The sequence below is a fragment of the Aplidium turbinatum genome, chromosome 1, assembly GCF_918807975.1.
Source record: "Aplidium turbinatum chromosome 1, kaAplTurb1.1, whole genome shotgun sequence".
NCBI classification, from domain to species: domain Eukaryota; kingdom Metazoa; phylum Chordata; class Ascidiacea; order Aplousobranchia; family Polyclinidae; genus Aplidium; species Aplidium turbinatum.
In genome coordinates, this window is record NC_137472.1 from 18557341 (window position 1) to 18577925 (window position 20585).

At 36.9% G+C, this 20585-nt stretch overlaps 1 protein-coding gene across 2 annotated transcripts in view; it reads left to right on the forward strand.

Moving 5' to 3' along the window:
- LOC145770325 (uncharacterized) overlaps positions 1-20585 on the forward strand; it is a 74751-nt gene that overhangs the window by 9421 nt on the left and 44745 nt on the right. For both annotated transcript variants that reach the window (XM_082581928.1, XM_082581935.1), the window contains exon 3: positions 7115-7190. In XM_082581928.1, coding sequence (XP_082438054.1) covers positions 7115-7190 — 76 coding nt within the window. The remainder of the gene's footprint in view (positions 1-7114; positions 7191-20585) is intronic.

Consider the following 20585-nt stretch of genomic DNA (forward strand, 5'->3'; position numbering starts at 1 on the left):
AGATACAAAAAGGAATTTTCTTTTTAATCTACTTGTGAATGCGATTTGATTTTCGATTCAACAAGAACGTTGTTGAAGCCGTGCACAAATGGCAAAGCCTTTTTGTTTAACTCGATATTTTGAAAACGTTTGTTTGCGTTTATTTAAGTGAAAAGTCCAATTTTGTTTTTTAAATTCCAACTGTGGTAATTGTATTGCTGACTGGTGTTGTGAGTCGAAAGACTGTAGGCCGTCATGCCAAATGTTTAAGTTTATTGACGTCCTGAACCTTGTTGGGAAATGTTTCGTCATACGATTGTTTTTTCTCCGAGCGATATTGTTCTGCGAGGGTAAACACCAGTGGTTTTCAATCAGGGTTCCGCGGAACCCTAAGGTTCCGCCAATAAGTCTAGGGGTTCCGCAAGTTTACATTCAAATCCGAGAGTCTATTTTATTATTATATGGCTCAAGTTTCTCATTGAATTATAATGAGAATAAATGTAATTTTTTACCGTTTGTATTTTTATTGTAGGTCTACGTAAATAAATCTGAACATGAGTATTTCAATTCAATTTTATTAATCAAACGATGTTTTTTGCATAAGGCAATTAAATTATTGAACAGGGGTTCTTCGAGCTTTTGGAATGTTTCATTGGGTTCTGTTCCACCAGGAAGGTTGAAAACCACTGACCTAGACAGTGAGATTGGCCGGAACTAATCATTGATTTAACATCTATAAACGTTGAATCAATACAAAAAATGCTTAATTGTTGATTAAGACATATATAAAGACATATGTTAAGACATATATAAGACATATAAGACATATATATAAGACATATATATTGAAGAAAGTGACCTCTTTACCAAAATTGTTGATTAAGAAGCTGCTAATCTAACCAAAGCAATAAAGTTACAACTTTCCAGCTCGAAGAATTAGTTATTTTTGACATGTTATAGAAAAAACTGATTTGCTACCATTGTGGTGCGACTTACTCCAACTAAAAGGAGAATACCTTGGAATCCAATATTCATTTGAAATAGACGCTTTTTTGTTGAGTAAAGTTTATTTGATTATTGAAGGAATTAAAGACAAAAACTCTTGTTGCCTGAAGAAGCCTTAATACGGTAAAGAATTTCATTAATTTTAATCGGGTTAGATATCATTAGTTGAAAAATTATGAGATAAGGTCGTAGACGTCGCTTCATAGTGATTTTGGAAATGGTCAACTTTGTCTTTCACTATATAATACAATAAAAGTTGTACATTGGATGTAAATTAGTATTACCACCTCATCAATTTTATTCTCTTTTTTATGATCATTTTTCCCTCTATGTTAGGTATTATTCGTTTCATTGTGCATTTGTTCGTCAAAAATTACACGTTTATTATTTTAGTAGATTACAAGTTTCATTAGATTGGACGTATGTGGTTGTAGACCACATGTCATGCTACAAATATTGAACCATGTCTTGAAAAGTTGCAAGACTGATCATATGCGTGCGCCAGTTAAAAATTATGTCTACGTTCACAATTTTTTTTAAGCGTCAGCATTTCGGGTTGCTTACTTATCGTAAGTTCCCAATTAACAAGTTCCGTCATTTCTATATCTGTACAGAATAGACATTAAATCTGTTCTAACACTAGTTGCAACATTCTTCTGAAGAAATTGACGTCAGTGAAGCAATAAACCATCCTGTTTGTTGTTGCTTTTACTTTTAATTTCATCAGATGAACGTTGCAACTAGTGCTAGAAACGATAATTGTCCTGATGAACACCCAAATTGTCAGTATTCCCAATTAACAAGTTCCGTCATTTCTATATCTCTAGAGAATAGACATTAAATGATAGACAGACAAAACAAAATAACCTTAACTGGTTTAACAATGTATTACACACAAAAAACATAACGCAATTAAAATAAAGATAAACTCTAACGTTTTCGACACGTACTTGTGTAATCTTACTGTGCAGTATGCACTATATTATAACTGTAACGACACTCCGGACTGAAAAGCACAAACTCAACAAATGATTCAAGAATGATTACGAGTAAATAACACGGTGGGAAATAGATCACGTAAAGTGTAAAGTACTAGCATACTTAAATGAATAGACAAATATTAATGTATTTGTTTGTTTTTCATAGAGACTAGCTTTCTTCAGTCTGCTGCGGGAGAGGGGTGCTTGGGGGACACTCGCTCAAAAATATGTTTTAGTATAATTACAACGTTTTAGTAGGCTACCATTATAATTGTTGAATGACGTTTGCCCTCCCCAACAGTTGTTTTTGCCCCCTAAAATTTTTTTCTAGTTATATCATTGGTCTGCTTCCACGGCAACGTTTCATGCTTGAAAATCAAAGTTTTTTTATGCAAATAGGTTTGTAGTTGTACATACTAGGCCAAGAAGTTATTGTTTGTCCTACGTCACTGGATGTTGGAACCATGAACATGAACAAGACGGCTTTTGTCGATTGGAAACATCATCTCCAGTTTTGCACTCGGTGACGAATAGAAAATTCCTATTAAACCGCATTTGTGATAGATGCATTAAGAAAATGAAAAATCATCACTTGCGGGACAGAGTACGTAACTGCAACGTCGAAATCTATCAACGCGGAAATGTTGGCTTACCTCAAGGGAAAAGTTTAGCTTGTAGACTTGTGTCTTATGTACTCTTAATACAAACCAGTCTTCGCCTTGACAAAGTTTTCACAGTAAAACTTTTGTGGCTTCACGTTCTTGACGTTAAACCACGTTAGATTGGCGTCAGATCGTCACAAAATATTGAACCCATTATCGAAATCAAGAAACACAACAGAGGGAATTCAACCAAAGGTTGTAGAGTTACTCGAGAGAGATGAAGTTGAAACCAGTTTTGTCATGACCAATGTGACCGCATGCTTATAATAACCTGCTCCGACGTTTTTCAAAGCGTTTGATTAATGTACTGATGATAGAGGTACTTTAATATTCGGCAGAAGTGTGTGGATTAGTGTTGTGTTGTGATTTGGAAGCTGTGGAGTTAAAACGGACTTGCATTGCAGTTTTGTTTGTGTCAGATAGGTTCTGTTTCAGCTAGGCTAGGCTGTTTCAGCTAAACCTTTTCAGAGCAGCGACTGATGCTTCTGCAAATCATCAAAGAGGGACAAAAGAACTTTTCAAAGCGACGACCAACTGATTTAAATTTTAACTAACCACGTCATTTTAATTCATTCAGTTCACCGTATTATAACGTTAAATTTGTGTGAGGTTTCTGAAGTTTTCCACTGTGCTTTATTGCAGGTTTTAGTCATTGTTTTCCGAGTAAATAGCTGTATTTTGTTATTAAAAAGATCTCAAAGCGAGATGGGGTTTTTACTTTTATTGTCAAGACTTTCTAGACGGCTGGGCCAACACAGAACCGAGCTCATTGTTTATGCGTATAATTTTTTCATTTACATTCATAATACGTTACGGGATGATAAAATGGTAAAAAACTTTGTTAATTTTTTTGATCGTCACTCGTCATGCAAAATGTGCTGTCAATTACTCAAAAGTATAGGAAATATATTCAATCATTCTTAATAATACAATCATTAAGTAATATGACACTTGTTTGACACATTAACATTGGTTTGGGCTGGCTGCGTCAAGTCAATGCTTCTTGGTATTTCATAAGTAGTTGATGAATCAGATTATCAAGTTTTACTAGAGCGTAACTCAGAAATGAACGAAGGTGCAGTACTTGTTATGGCAGGTATTTTACATTGTGCAAGGTTTTGTTCAACACTAGCAGATCAGAACAAAGTGCTTGCTGTTAAAAAGTATGTTAGTTTTGTTGCTCAGTTTCGAGAGTATTGACTGCACTTTTCGCGTGAATTTTATGAGTAGGCTAGCACAGGACTTAAGTTTGATTTGACAGCTAAGTAAGTGCGTTTTATACTAAACATCAGGTCTCTGTGAAGGACATTCATTGAAGATAGGTTGCGAACGTTTTTGGTTGCAGCACATTTATACAACTTCACATGGCGAAGCAATTTGTTCAGCACAGGTTAGAAATTTTCTCAGTTTTTATGTTTTGTGGAAAGCCAACCCTTTTATTTTAACTTACACGATTGTTTAATGTTTATCCTGCACTACCAAAAGTACTTTGCTAGGTGGTTTTTAGTTTTTTGCTAGTTTTTCACAAGGCTCACATGGAACTTCGTGTTATAGAGTCCATGGAGTATTTAGTGCTCCAAATCCACCATCAGGTATTTTAATAACAATCAAGTAAAAAAAAAAAAAAGTTAATGGCGATTTCGTTCGCTGGCTCTAATGTCAGTTTTTCGCTGATTTGAAGTTTTTAACTACCTTTTTATCAACATGTATCGTTTACTTCGTTGCTCTGTTTTTCAATCACGTTCATCAACCTAAAAACTTAATCAAGACAAAAGAAAAGTTGGTAAAGTTATATAGAGTTACCATTGTTAGTTTTGTCTTGGTGCTACCTAGCCAGCCAATGTCCTTTTTTACATCGATTTACTGTCCACAGACATTGAATTAATATAAAAAAGGCTAATTTGCTGGGCTTGGAAGATTGTCTACTAATTTTGGTACTGACTTGGAACTGCACAAGAAAAGCAGGCGGTTTCTGAAATGAAACAGTTGCTAATCGACTTGTTTATTTAATTCCAATGAATACCAACTACGAATTCAGCATGAAAAAGTTTATCACAAAATCTCTTGCTCCAGTTTTTTCTGATCTCTTTGTAAATGAAGACAAATTGTGTGCCCAACTGCCATTATTACCTTTCAACTTTCAATAACTATTGATGTCGATATACGGTTAACCAAGTTAAAAATACATGAATTAAAATTATAAAGAGTTAAATTTACAATTACGGTAAGTTACTTTGAATTGATTAAAGAGTCACCGGTAATTGAATATATATATAATACATCTCTAGTTTCTTTCACAATTTCCACCTAATTTGATGGTTCTGGTCTTAATCTAATGTCATAAGATTTCAATTCTTGGTCAAGGCTATTGCTCCTGGTTACAGTTGCCCCTTGGTCGTCGAATCCACCAGGCGATTTAAAAAATCACATTTTGTAGGTCATTGTGACCACGCTTTCAATGTAGAAAGAAACCGAAAATAAATTTTATAAAAAAAACTTTCAAAAAGCGGCAGTGCGTGTGGGTTTAAAAGAATAAAAGCAGTTTCTGCCTTAAAATGTTTGCTTTCAAATTTTTAGACTAAAAGTAATTTTGTTTAAGCCGTTTATTGTCTATCGATTTGTTTAAATTTGTTATTGTTTGTTTCCAATTTTTGAAGCACCGGAAACATGATGTCATGTGGTAAGTAAAAAGGATGTCACGTAATATTTGAAAGAACACCAACGTTGAAAGAACCAAGAAAAATCAGTGAAAGAAGCCATCACCCAACGTTGTGCATCGTTGCATGAATGTATGAAACTTCCTTGTTCAGCACGAAAAAGCACCTCACGAATCCCGGATGTGTTTAATTTGCACTTTGGTTGTCAGAGAGTAACGTGCTTATTGATCAAAGGTCGATGTTGATCTAATGTTATTATACGTCCAGGTTGACTAAGCCTAGGTTTAAATAGACGCTGGCTTGAAACACTTGCACAGAATGAAAAGACGGAGGTTTCGTGCACGTCTCAGAACCTGTCCAGAGAAAATTCCAGGGGAGACCACTTCGGTATCTTCAATCAAAAGTTGGGAGGCCCCCCCGAGGAGATACACGCTAATGGGGAAGCGATTAAGTGAAGATATAGCCGGCATTCAACGGCTGCAGAGAGGCTTCAGAAAGGTTGCAAAAAAGAAACAGTCTTATATTTCTATCAGTTAAATTTTTTGTAGATTGTTAACGTTATATAAAATTATAAGGAAACACGAATGATTTTGTACTTAATTAATATTAAAACAGCGCCGTTCCAAATGGCGATTAAGATTTCTGCCGAAAGTGCTAAAAAAATCAGCTTCCGTTATAGATAGATGTAGAAACTGGCGAGCCTTCCCTTCGCGTAGGGCAAAGCTCTGCATGTCATCTGCTGAACCTAAAGAGAGAAGGAACGTTTATTGTTTTCGTGGTATCCAGGCTCACGCCCAGTGTTTGAAGATTTAGGTTAAGTGGACGTGTTTTTGTATCTTTGTATCCGCATTCAAACTTGTGATTAAGTGTTTTGCCAAAGACACAGCATCGTGCTCCCGCTATCGAACCGGTGCCCTTTTGAGCATGGTGCAAAGTATTTCAGCACTGGGCTACGCAGCCGACGCGCATGATGATGATGACAACAATGAACAGATTTCGCGTGATTTCGTATAGATATGAAATTTTGTGGTGATTGGGGATGTTGCGTCACGAGTGGCAGTAATACAAGTCGTCAGTTGTCTGTCGCTGTCAATTTTTACCACCACTGTACTGTGCAATCGGCTGCTGAGAAACATAATGCCAGTGTAGTTGGCCCAAGTAAACATTGTTTTATTGCAGTCCAAACTTTTGCGAGTTGGGATCTTGCTCGTGTACTCATTCTGCAGCAGCATCTCTCAGTGTTTTAGTAACGTTTCGCTTTTCCCTGTCAGCAAATCAGAGGCATGGGTGCGTCTCAACCGTCTTCGTACGGGCGTCGGGCTTTTCCGCTCAACCATGCATCAATGGGGAATGGCCTCTTCCTCCTCCCATGAATGTGGTGCCGAGGAACAGACCGCCGACCACACCATCAATGATTGTACCCTCTTCAAGCCACCTAACACAGTAGAAGGTCTGCGCGTCATGGATGATGAAACCAAAGGCTGGCTGCTCTGTAGCAGCCTTCCAGTGTAGTGAGGGAACATCGTGAATCTGGGGTTGTAAAAGGATAGACCCTCGACCCAAAGGCTCACACGACGACGACGAGTTCAACCACGTCTACAAACGTTAAATGAATGACAAAAGGGTTGATTTGCTGTTGTGTTTCTGTTTGTTTGTATTGTTTTGTATTCAAATTTTCAGCTATTTGGTCAGTGTAATTTTTTTGTCAGCTGCTCAAGATACCGGCTCCAGTCCAATTAAATGTGAACTTTAGCATCGTTTTTTATTACTCCTTTGTTAATGTCTGGTGACGTTGAAACGATGTTGTTGATTTTTGTTATTTTTTTTTCAGCTTTTCAGCGAAAACTCTGGAAACTGTTCAAAGGAGGACGATGATGTTTTTCACAAGTCACGTGACTCAAGAGAAGGTATGCATGCTTGTTGTTATATTTTTGGGATTAAGTCAAAGTTTTAACAACAAATCCACTCGCTCTTTTTTGCATCAGATCTTTGTCTAACATTGTTGTTTAAATGCAAATCAGGCAAATTTCAATCATGCCAAAAGCTTGCTACCGACCCGCAGTTTTTTGTTTTTGAACTATCTCTCTTATGAACTTGTTTTTGGACGACTTTGTGTGAAGTGAATACAATGTCCTTGAGCATTGTTGCAATGGAGTGTTTAGTTTCATTTGTTTACGATGGTGGACCATTGTCATGTTCAATTCTGGTTAGTGACTAAACTAAATGGTTGGCATAAAATCCAGCTTGATATAATTTGTCGTTTTTGCATCACCAGACGTTGTAGTAGTGTTAAAAGACAAGCAGTGCTCAATGTGAATTATTTTGCAATTCAAAATGTAAAAGAAATTATCCTTTACTTTAAAGTTTTAATTAAACCAAGGAGAATAGTTCACTGAAATATTGTATAGATATTTGATGTTACATTGTCGTAAAATGCCAGTAGTACTGTGGGTGCCAGCTGTGCCTGCGTAGCATGTGATCAGTGCTTCCACTTCTGACAATTGATAAATCCTCTTCAGTTTCCTTTTTTGTCCTGAAAAATTTCTTTTTTCCCAGTCCGAAATCCTTCAAAATTTCCTTCATAGGCGAGGTTATTTTTGACGTTATTTAAGTTAAAAAAGGCGCTAATACAACTTATTAGAACAGTAGGCTGCACAAAAGCCGCATATATTTTACAATAACATGGTTTACTTCCTTTGTTCACTGTCCAGCCAAAAAACTGCTTGTCAGTTGGTCGGTTTTGGGACATTTACCACCTGGAGTCCTGGCCATCATTTACCAATTACCACTGTCATCTTTCCTACCCGGACTTCTAACCTATTCCTAACACCAAAAATGCACAGGTGGTAAATGTCCAGTAACGAATTATCCATCCATTAACAAATTTATTTATGTGTTTAGCTATAGGCTAGGCTATCTATTTTTTCTCCTTGTCAGTAACGTCTTCACTATCATCTGAGACTGATGAAAAACTTCAGGATATTAGGCCTATTCATGACACTAACTCAGTCTGACTGTGTAATACACATACACAGCCTAGCTAGCTCTATTATTATGACACCATAATAGGTTAGCATAGGCTGTAACTAACTTTTCTAAACCGGAAGGATACCACTAGCCTAAGCTTATCATACCTAACTGTACGTCGAAGCTCAGTGAACTTTGTCATTGCTACTCAAGTTCAACTGTAAATCAACGGATTACCTAAGAAGTAGTAAGAACTAACTCACTTACTACACTCACGTCCAACTCCAATTCCCAAAATGGCGAGAATAGAAATCATAAATCAAGCGACAGAAAGACGAGAATGGGAAAGAAAGTGAGAGGGGGTTCCGGATGTCGAGTGACAACCGAAACCAGCTGATCATCGTTATTCCAGTCGTATTTAGAACTTTGAAAGGGAATATTAATAAAACTTTCTTTAAAATTGCTAAAAAGAAGAATTCCCTTTTAAAGACAAAATTTCCTTATAAAATTGTTAAAAATCCTTAAAAAATCCTTCCTATTTTCATTTCCTTTTTTTATCCTTCGAAGCGTTGAAAAATCCCGATTTCGGGATAAAATCCTTCAAAGTGGAAGCACTGCATGTGATCTACGAAAGTAAAGCATGTAGTCTACGCCTTCCATGGCCCGCGTTTGTGCGTCATGACAAGACATTGGATCTAACGTATTCTTGTTTTTTTTTTTCGAACTTAGCCGCAAATGAAAGGGCAGGTCTTATGTATGAAGATTTTGATTTTCAGTGAACTGATATTGAATTGATGGCATTGCTATTTGATCTTTGTGTAATATTAAATTTTTTTTACTGTCGTGCCTCCGTTTTTACCAGCTGTTTCAGCCACTCCCAATTTCACTGCCTGACGAAAGAAGCAAATAATCAGGAATCACTAACTCGTCACTGCACGTTGACTAGGCTTTCCTTACCGGGACCAGAGCTGTCATTTTATGCGTTATACTACATAATACGCCGACGTCAGTGAACGCGCAATCCGACAAGGTAGCTTTGACTCCCAACCCAGACATTGATTCAACGTCTGCAGGCGTTGAATCAATGTAAAAAAACGACTGATTTGCTGTCTGGGAAGTGTTCGCGTGTGTGCACAGGAAAAGGGCATGTTGTTGGTGTTTGTGGTGAATATTGCCGAAGTTTGGGGGAATTATTTGAGGTTGATTTTGATTGTGTGAAGAAATTAATGCTATAGATGGTATTAATACCACAAAAGAGTGCTCAATGCCAAGAGCAATGCTAAACAGAGCCAATTCAAGTAAATTGAACCACTATTATCAAAGTAACTTTTACAGCCTGATTCACGCTTTTCTGGATCGTCAGAAGGTTGCCTACCATCACGGTGCCCTTTTGTAAGGCATGCTGCAAAACTCCAGCTCGCTGATTTCAGCACGTCAGATGCCTGGTCCTAGGAATTGAGCACTGTGCCAAAAATAAAGTCTCGCTTCGTTCTATTCGATGTCTCTCCTGCCTCTTCACTCCCACTTGGTTCTGAACTTCAGAGAAGGGAGTGGGTGACACTGAACCGGATAAGAACGGGAGTTGGCCGCTTCAATGCTTGCTTGACACGCTGGGGCATAAGGGACTCTGCTGCTTGTCAGTGCGGTGCGACGGAGCAAACAGCTAACCACATCATCTTTGGGTGTCCCATCTATTCCCCTCCCAATGGAATAACAGGCCTACGCACACTTGACGATCTGACGAAAAGTTGGCTCCAAGTCCTTCCATTCGGCTGACCACAAACTTTCTGCTTCATACGAACGACGACGACGAGAAGGTGCTGAAAAACATGCAAAAGACAAACCATGCTAATTTCTGCCTTTGCTTGCTTAATATTACCGATATCTCTTTCGCATGTTTTGCTTATATAAAAGGAGCAAGTGTTGATGTAACACCTTATTTGCATATCCATAGCAAGAACGCTCACAGTGAGATCAACAAACAATCGGAAAATATTTCAACAAGAAAACAATTTATCTGAACTAAATGAGAATTGTGAAGAATATCGATCAAGTCAATATTGATCATCTGCCTTATTTCTATTTCACAATGTTGAGAAATGCTTTATAGCTCGAGAAAGGTTATGAAACCGTTGAAAGTGAAGTCAAAGGTGCCGTTTAGGCGGTGTGGTTTATCGCTATAATCTTTGCGATCGTAACACCCCCCGTGTTTGACCACCACCCACGTATGTGTATTGAAAAAGATCGTCAGGCTGAGTATCTTGATGCATTGCATAGTTTCACAACACAGTGGTTACATCTCATCGACTTTATTACAAGTAGCACGAATGATGTGATAAGCCTAAGGTCTGTGGGATGGTGTGGTGCGAGGATCGTGAATAGAGTGCTAATGTTACATTAATGTATTCTGCAGTATATGTAGTATGCAGGCTGCAACTTGTACTTGTTTTGTTTATTGCAACTCTGATGTTATCTATATCATACCGATCTACATACATTGTATTATTTTATATTCCCCGAGTGATGCACTATATACGCAGGATTTATACCGTTTTTGGTTCGTTGTTAAATTTCGTCATATTTTTTTACACAACCAAGTAGGAAACACCCTAAATTGCAGTGGAGGATAAATACACAAAATCCCACCATTGCTAACTAAAATCTAAACAGCAGAAACATCCCGGTGGGTCGTTGACTAAACAACACCAGCATGAAACTAGCAGGTTTTGGATTTTTCAGTTGTTCGCCACCCACTCCTGTATGTGGGTTGCAGTCATTGTTTTGTGTTGTTTATCATTCATACACTCACTGTGGTTGTCACGTATGCAATTGATTTCTTATTTAACTTCCGAGCAAGCAAAACCTGTATTTTGTACGTTGATTTAACATCCGCTGACGTTGTCATAGTAGTATGATTGTTCTTCTCATTAGTGTCACAATTGCTTTTCAAGAATAAATACATTGTTCAACAGATTTTCTTAGAAAATGGAAGTTTCTCGAGTTAACATATCTACTGACTGGAGTAGGTTTCGAAACGATGACGATAGAGACCAAGTCATTACCTAGCAGTGCTAGAGTAATGACCGTAGTCGTGGTAAAACTTTAATTTTTTTATTGCGCTAACCTCCCCAAAATGTAATATTTTATTAAAGCCATTCGTAGTAAAACTTTGTGGACAATTGTTGTTCTTGGAAGTTGTTCAGTCATCGCAAAGTAAACCCCATGTAAGCAACGCACGCATCGTATTGGACATCTCTTTATTGATTTGATAGCCATGCATTATTGCATATAGGAAGTTATTACCACAGCTGAAGTTTTGAAAATATGTTCAGAAAAAGAAATCAATTAGCTCTCACAATGTTTTTCTTTTGACTCTGTTCACTGAAGATCATTATGGGCTGCAGGAATTACGTTCGGGAGATCTCTTGAATAATTTAGTTTGAGTGAGATAGCTTTCGATTCGTATGGACTTGGACTGTGCGTTGAAGCTTAGGCTGATTTTGAAACACGGTTCATTCTGCCACGTTTGATTGGAGTAATGGAGTTACAAATGTTTTTCACCGTTTTCACTTTTATAAAAAGTTATGATATGTTTAGCTTCAAGAGAAAACTGAACCAGAATATGTCAAATAATGTAATCTAGGCAGTCAGCTCGTATGGAAGATGGTTGTTTTTTGTATGAATCAGAGAATAAATGTACCGATGAGAACATGCAACCGTATGAAACAACTCTCATTTTAGTGAAGTGATAGATGAATCAGGCTAATCACATATCAATTTGCAAAGGTTTTTCAAGGTTTCACTGAGCTATCCGATTTTCTGCGTTCTTAACTAAATTGGCTATAGTTTCAGCTTTACAATCCCAACTCAACAGTGCATAGATTATGGACATGGGTATGCAAATAATCGTATTAGAGTTCATTTTCCATTGTCTATTCTCTATTGTTTTATTCGAAGTTATACTTCATCAATTTGGTACTGCATGAAATATGCTAATCACTGCTGAAAGTTTGGCTGCAGTAATTGTATTGCAAGGAAATGCCAGCAAGGAAGTCCCATACTGCGCAAAACTTAGCGCTTTTAAAAAAGGTCCTCACACTGAGCTGGACAATAACGTTTTGAGGTGATATTATGTGAGAGCAGAAGCGTTTAGAGAGCCTGTGACATGTACATTTTGTAATATTGGAGTTTGGGAGGATTTGTGACAAGCACTGTGCGGTTTTGTCATCGCTTTCACATTAACTTTTTCACTTCGACTAAGAGTAATTCTGTAAAACACTTCTTCCCATCGAGGGTTTGATAAAACAAGCTATGATTTTCTGCTTTTTTACGTGTTTTTTTGGACTGAGTGCTGGCTTTCACAATTCCTAATCAGCTTTATGCTGCGCGTTTTTCTGGAAGTAAACGTCGTTTTACTGGAGGTTGAAATAATTGAGTTTTTCTTGGAATTGTTCATAGGATTTCTCGGTTGTGCTTAACGTTGTAAATAATTTAGTTTTGCATATATTTCTAAGTGACGATGGCAGTGGCGTTATCCTCAACAATTGATTAACAAAACTGTTCTATCCCAGACAGCAAACCAACCATTTTTTACATTGATCACCGTCTACACTCTGCAGACGTTGATCAACGTACGTCTTAGATCAACGTCTGCGTCTGCAGTCGTTGATTTGTCACTTTGTAGGCAACTTTGTACTTAGGCACTTTGTAGGTAAGTTGCTGCCATCTTCGGTGCTGGTGTAAGTCATAAGCCAACAGAAGCTCACTTTACAGTTTAACTACTGGAGGTGCATTTGTTTTATGTCCCGCAAATAGTCTCCGTTTCCAGCCACCAAAATCGCTTTTTTTATGTAGATTGAAGTGATGTAAAATGGACAATTTTGTTCTAGTTCGGCTGTTGAAGGGAATAAACATATTTTAAATAATAATTGTCCATTTCTGAAAGTAGAAATGAGCGTCAAACACCCCAACCTTTAAAGGTTACCCTTTTTGCATCGTTTACATCCCAGGTGTTGAAACAATGTAAAAAGTATCTTTTCTTAATTTACATGCGTTTTCTCGAAGTGAATTGATAACCGGACACTGAATATTCACGACTGTGAGAAAGTGTGTGATTTCATATCGTGTAGTAATTTGGAAAGTGTGTTTTTTTTCTCAAAAATACACAATGTTTTATGCGCAAGCAATGTTATAATTATTTCTTATCAACTCTTGAGTTTGTACAGAAATTAATTTTTTTTTGTTGCTGTTGACAAATGCTAATATTTGTCCCCTTCACGAGGAGCTTGAACTATCAATAGAATAAATAAAGTTTTGTCCATTTAAGGTAGATAACGGTATCTCGGTTTGACCCAAAGTTTGTTTTTGTTCACAAATTACAAGAAAATTAAACCTATTTTTTTTGTCATTCTGCAGATATGGGAAGTCCAAAGCGCATTTTAAAATTAGAGAAATGTATTTGAAATTAAAAACACACAGTTCATAATTTAATTCTTCAATTTTGTCGAAAGGTTGATAAACAAAAGATATTTATTTAGTGTCGCTTTTTTATCTAGCAACCATTAATTGACGTAATGTTTTGCAACTTGTTGATTGAAATTGCAAAACACAATGCACTCTACAGACTGAATTTTTTGTTTTGACCGAGCGTGCCCCTTGCTGACCTTTATTGATTTCTTTATCTCTTTCTCATTTTCTGAGCAAATATTTCAAACCGTGGTTTACCGGCGCGAATTCGTACACTTTTGTCACATTGAAACAAACAACGCGAAAACAAGATCTTTGTTAGAGGCAAAAGTGTCTTGAAGAATTTCTTAAATGCAGCACATAAAGAAAAACAAACACAGACGATGGTAAACCATTAATTTTAATTGTCGAACCAAGCCCTAGCCTTTTGTACGAATTTTTGTTGACTGATTTTATTGACAAGTGCTAGAGCCGTTGTCATTTCGTCATCCTGTATACAGAGAAGTCCTTGACAGGTGCAAGTTGTAAGTGGCTTAGGGAGCGAGCTATCACGAGCACTTGTCGATTTAGCGCAATTACCAGCAATTGGAACTGTAGCTAGCTGCCTCCGAGTTAGTTGACGAGATTCAGTTCTGTCACATTGTTAATAATTTTAAGAAAGAAAATAGTCTGATTTTTGTAGACAGGTAATAGAATTTTTACCTGAGCAATACAGCGTAGGTTTATATCAGTTTTACTTTTTCTGCAGATGAGGACGGTGTGCCGCAATAGCAAGGTGTAAAATAATTTACTTAATTTGAAAGTATCTGCAATCGTTCAAACTGCATCAGAGTATAGAGCACTTTTATTGGCAAAATAAAAACAGTTCTTCTATATATGTACCCACTTCCCTTGGAAATTAATTTGAAAACTGCACTACAAAAGTGGTCCGAAATCTTTTATATCCAAAACCACCAAAACCTACGATCATGAACAAGAGTCTTAAAGTGGTTTCAATATTCTTTTTCTTCTGGTTTCTAGTGGTCTACAAAGCTAAAATCCTTTTTCAGATACAAAGTCACAAGAAAATCATGAAAGTATTGCAATTTTGCATCAGCGTAACATATCTGGTGCATTGTTTTTCTGAGCAAGTGCCTTTGCTGACGTGGTCTGTCACAGCAACTGTCAAGTTTTACCAACAGCTGCTAATCCCTGATGTAATGAAATCTTTGTTGTTGCAGATACTCGACGTAAACTTGTGTCGAAGCTGCATAAGTCTTCATGTAATGGTCAGTGGATCGCTTTATGTTGGAATCACTTGGCTGAGTTTATTTGAAACAGCTCTAACATGAGCTTTGATGAAAGCTAACAAAATCTGCCCTTTCTACGGCGAAAATTCATGTTAACAGAAGGGATTTCTGTAAGAAAGTTATTCTTACTAGGCTTTCTCAGTCCAAGAATAACCATTTATTCAAGTTTAAATAGTAGAGATCGCTTTGAATAAACAAAAAACTGCAAAGTTATTATCACTACACTTACAGTAAATAGTCTTGAAATTCGAAAGACAGCGAAAAGTCTATTAGCATCACAGCACAGTTCTACTGAAAGTCCACCACAGATTCGCTATGTTGATAAGTTGGTTTAACAGGGAGAATTTGTCCTGTGAGTTAAAGACACCGAGAATTAATTCATGATAATAATTATTCATTCTGCACTTTCAGATGTGCAGTTCCCTTTTAAATCCTCATGTCGTCTACTTCTTGCCTAATTTTTTTCCTCTTTAACTGGAAGATTATTTTGATACTGCTTAAAATTACGATGAAAACTTATACTCTATTTTTGACAACACAATTTTGATGACGTCAGGGCAAAGGATTGGATGACTTAACTGTCGCTAGTTACACTGTATCAAGTCAGTCACAAGAGACTATTGATCTAGAGCTCACATTTTTGCTAATTTTTGCTAAGTAGATATGATTGTTGACCGCGGCAGACATGCCAGAGTTTGATTTGCAGAAAAGAGAAATGGTATCATTGAACAACTAAGAGTGTAACGAGGGATAAAATTGGGCTGTTTTCCTACTTTTTTGATTTGTCATCAGAAACTTCGTATGAATAACTACCTTCTTATAATCACAAAATTTCAAGAACTGGTACTGAAAGTTTGCGCAGAGTTCCGTCGCAACAAAGCACAAGAATAACAAGTCGGTACCACATGAGCGAAAGTAACAAAACGCTTAACTGATTATTAGTTACTAATCAGTTTAGTAATAGTTACGCTTTTTAGCTAGAAAAATGAAACTACCGTTCGTGTATTAACCTAACATCTTAGGTAGAAATTGCAGCTGCAAACTCACTCTATTGTGAACTTTGCAGTTTTCACATTTCCAAGCTCTGGCTTGGGAATGTTCAGCTGATACAGAACTGAGTTTTTCTGATTTGGCTGCAAGAATTATTTAATTTAGCGATGCGACTAACTTGAGTCAATTGTAATGGACAATTAAATACAGAAAAGTTTCCGTTGATTATTTGCAAGGATTTGAACACAGTTTTGCTCTTTCAACGTTTAGTAGAATTCAATCAAGTCGGATGACTAATGTTTTATTGATTGCGTTTATAGCGTCTCTAAAATAACAGCACGAGATGTGATGAATAAGCAATTCCATCGTTGCCATTAATCAACGGTTAAAATCGATAATATTTATACTGCTTAAAATAGCCTGTTGTGGTGTGGATAGTGTCAGGATTATTTTACTTACAATCGTAATGCACTTCTCACAAAATGTTCACAAAACCCGCTTTTTAACTGAGTTTTTCATGAAGTACGTCTAGAAGCGAACGTTAATTTTTACTTTCTATTTCGGATAATTTTAAATATTTTCCTTTGAACAACAAGATCGGAGCCAAGTCTCTGAAGATGAAAAAAGTATAGCTTCCGAAACCTTTAGCGAACCTTGAATTCGGTTTTTGCGTTTTGGGCTCTGCACTTCTATTTTGACTGAAGCTAGTTTCTTTGCCGATACGAATCAAAGTTGAAACTGTTTTTAAATTTTTGTAACATTTCCTCAACAAATGCTGTACTTCGGTCGTAGGCTGAAACGTGAGCAAGCCATCGATCAATAAAGTTGATTGATCGAAGAGTTTGTTGACCAATGCAGCAGATTTTTTGATTAAGTACTGGGTGTTGCACTAAGTTAACTGCTCTTTCCTTGAAATGGTTCTCTATTGAAAGAACTTTCGACTAAGTAGTTGGTATGTTTTGTCAAGTGAGGTAAATTGTAATTTGAACAATTGAATCTATGGAACAGTCTATGGAATCTATATATAAGTTTGTGACAAGTTTTTTTTCTTTGCTGTGTAGATCTGTTGTTGGTTTGAGCAGCGTATAGTGATTTCACACGCACAGAGAAGCTGCATTTTCATAGCAAGTAACCAGTAAAAATACAAAATGTGATTTTACACTGGAAAAATCTTCACAAGTTGATATATTGTTAACCATGTAATGGTGAAAATATCTTTTTGTTGGGTCACTGATGCAGCATTTGGTCTGTTATATTCACTGAAGAGTTATATACAACAGAAGATGGAACAAGCTCTCAAGTTTTGCACTGGCAACTTAATGTGTGATTCTGTAACAAAACACACAACTCTATCCGAAGAAAGCTCAATTGAAACCAAAAGTCCAGAGCCAGATGTATTGAAAGAGATCCTTATCGCTGAAAAGCGATCCAAAGAAGATCACTTTCAATACACTTCTCCAGGAACAGATAGCAAGTCAAGTATTGAGAGCAAGACGAAGCCAAAGATATACCTACGCCACCTACTGCCCTCGCAATCATGCTTCAATCTTAGTTGTGGCTTCAACAGCAAGCGACCTAGTTCAGCATATTGCTACCAGCTCGAAGACATTCCTTTGACTTCAATGGCAGAGGATTATGAATCTGGTATGTGTTGTTCTTCAATTAGTTTAAATTAAGTTGAATGAAGCTATTTTGTTTAATCTGGATGAGATGACATATTGACACAAGTTTCTGTGGTATTGACATGCTAGATCAAGGCGCATATTTTTATTGTTCACATTGGCAGAGTTTAAAACAGTGGTTCCCAAACTGTGGTACGCGTACCACTCATACCGCTAGTGGTACGCGAAGGTCTTTTAGATGGTACGCGAGAAACTCACGCACGTGGACGTCCACGGTTGACAGTAGTTAAAATAATACAGTTTACGCAAACTTTCAGATTACTCAATGTGCATTATTGTGTCATAATTAATTTTATTCGTAGGAGATTTAGGCGTTTATGAGTTTATTTTTTATTATTTTTATTATTTTTTGTTGCGACGTTTTTGAAAATTTTTGTTGGACTTGCGACGCACTCAGCGATAAGAATTTCAGTCATTTTTATTTATTTGTGTCTCTAGCCTTTATTTGTCGCGCGACGAGTTGCGCTATGTGATTGTTAAACCATAAGCATTTGTTACAGTTTCGCAAAGATGAGTTCTCATGCAGATTGCATGGGATAACAATATCTGTGGGCGCTTTATTAGGCAATTGAATTGAGATACGAAGCGGAATCATTGTGTGACGCCCTTGAAAAATTGAAACTACGCACCAAGAGCGTGGCGACGCACAGTTTGAGAACCTCTGACCTAGGTCGTTTAACAGAAAAGCCAAAAGTTTTCAGTTTTTAATGTTGCTACTGATAGTAGCAGTAGTAGTGCACCCTATTTATTGGTCTTCCACTAATCCGACAGCTCAATAGCTTACTGTAATTATATTTAGTCTAATGTTAAAATCTTTTAGTCTTGAAGCGCTGTGCTAAAATTTGTTAAACTTTTTTGCTTTTTATTGTATATTTTTGTGATTTTTTGGTTGTAGCGTAGGTGGTACGCGAACACTGTATGAAACTGCTAAATAGTACGCGAATAGAAAAGTTTGGGAACCACTGGTTTAAAGCATTTTGTTCCAACGAAACACTTTTTTTACTACGAAACTATTTTGAATAAAAATATTTTTTTAATTCTTTTGTTTCAACTAAAAAAAGGGTTTTTAACAGCCTTGTTTGGTTTTTAACTGCAATGATTACACTGCGGTTTTACATATTGTTTTTGCAACTGTTCATAGCGTAGGCTGTAGTTTGGTTAGTCTACAAGCTGTGTTAAACAGTCCAGTTAGTGGCGCATGTGAGCTAGCACATACTAAACAATAAGGAATGGTCGCACTTTGAAACACGCCATGTTTTTGTCGTTTGCCTCTCGAATTTTAATGACATGGCCTAATCGACTAGCAACGTTTTGTGGTGACAATTTTTGACGCTTGTATGAATTGGCTAGTTATTGCCAATTACCAAATTTGGCAATGTTATCGTAAAAACTTGTTAATCAGCTGACAGCTGATGATATTGTGAGCTTCGTGTCTGTCAGCAAAAGGCGGCACTGCAGTCATTTTCGAAGGAAATCGTGTTGTTCCAGTGTTTGCAGTTTTCTTTTTCAAATCTGCAAAACGTTTTGGTGTTGGTATCGTATGCTATGTAATTGGCATCATAACTTCAGGCAATGTCCGCCCCGATAGCTCAGTTGGTTAGCGCGTGACTTCGTGAACGAAGAAGCATCAAGATCAAGCGGCGCTGGTTCGACCCTCGAGGTGTGCGCTTGAGCAACGCATTCTAAAGAGTGCTCTCCATTCAGCAGCACCTAATGGATGGAATAATTGCTCGGCAACAACACTTCAACAATCGGAAAACTTCACTATATCAATCTCGGTAAGCGGCCCTGCGTCGAGCCTCTACAACTACAAGTATGCGAAACTATCAGGAATAATCTAGCAAAGCTTTGACAGTCCGACGATAAAGATTCAAAACCAACCAACCATTTTACCGAAATACTCTCGATGTCTAACCATGAACTTGAATCAGTCATAACCAACTTCTGTAGTGCCACTGATGTGTTCACCTATCCAGGATTTTGGGTTGAAGAATTCAATGTGGCAAGTAAAGCAAAGGAGCTATTCTTGGTGGCCACCTTAAGTCACATGATCAAGTGTCTTTCCAAAGATACAAACGCGTGTTTTCTGTCGAATCGTTATCAAGAATGAAGACAGGAAAAGGGAAAGGGTTTTGAAATCTGATTTTACCCGACAAATGTTTTTAAATGTTTTTAGTGCAGATCACAAGTTATGCATGCTCTACAAACGCATAGTGCTATTTTTTAATTTAAAACAAAAGGTGCACGATGCTATGTTTAGCGTGGTATTTACGTCAGCATCTACATGCTAAGTTTTGACAGCTGTCTTCACAATTATATTACAAAGAAAAAAAAAACGCATCAAATTTCCATTGTAATGCTTGTAAGTATAAGAAAAAGTGGCTGATATCTTAATTAAAAACGTCCTGTCAGTTTGCCAACGTTTTTTTAAGCATTATAAGCAAGTAGCTCTAGGAGTAAAGTAAAAATTTCCATTTTTTACATTGCTTTGATGTCTTAGTCTGCTAACAGCCAGTAGCCTATAGATTTTAATTTAATTTAGAGCTGGATTCGAGAACGAGAAGTCTGTGGTATCTGATCGGCGAAACGTATTTTAATCGCAAATTTAGTTGAGTAAGCGTTTACTTGCCAAAAAGTACAAACACGTGGTTAATTATAGAAGCTATGTAAAAACGGTAACTTTGAGTTGCTGCAAAGATTGCTGTTGTACAGGCTTGTGCATTAACTTTCAGATTTTAGCAATGTGGTTGAATTTGTGCAGGCTGCTGAGATGTTCAGTGGGTCTAATTCGTTGAACTGAGTTAGAAAATCTGTTGTTTATCAGAATAAACTTTACTGAAAGTTTCGAGAAATAGATGAAAATGATATGGAAATGAAATGGATACGAATTTAACGATAACGAAGTTTC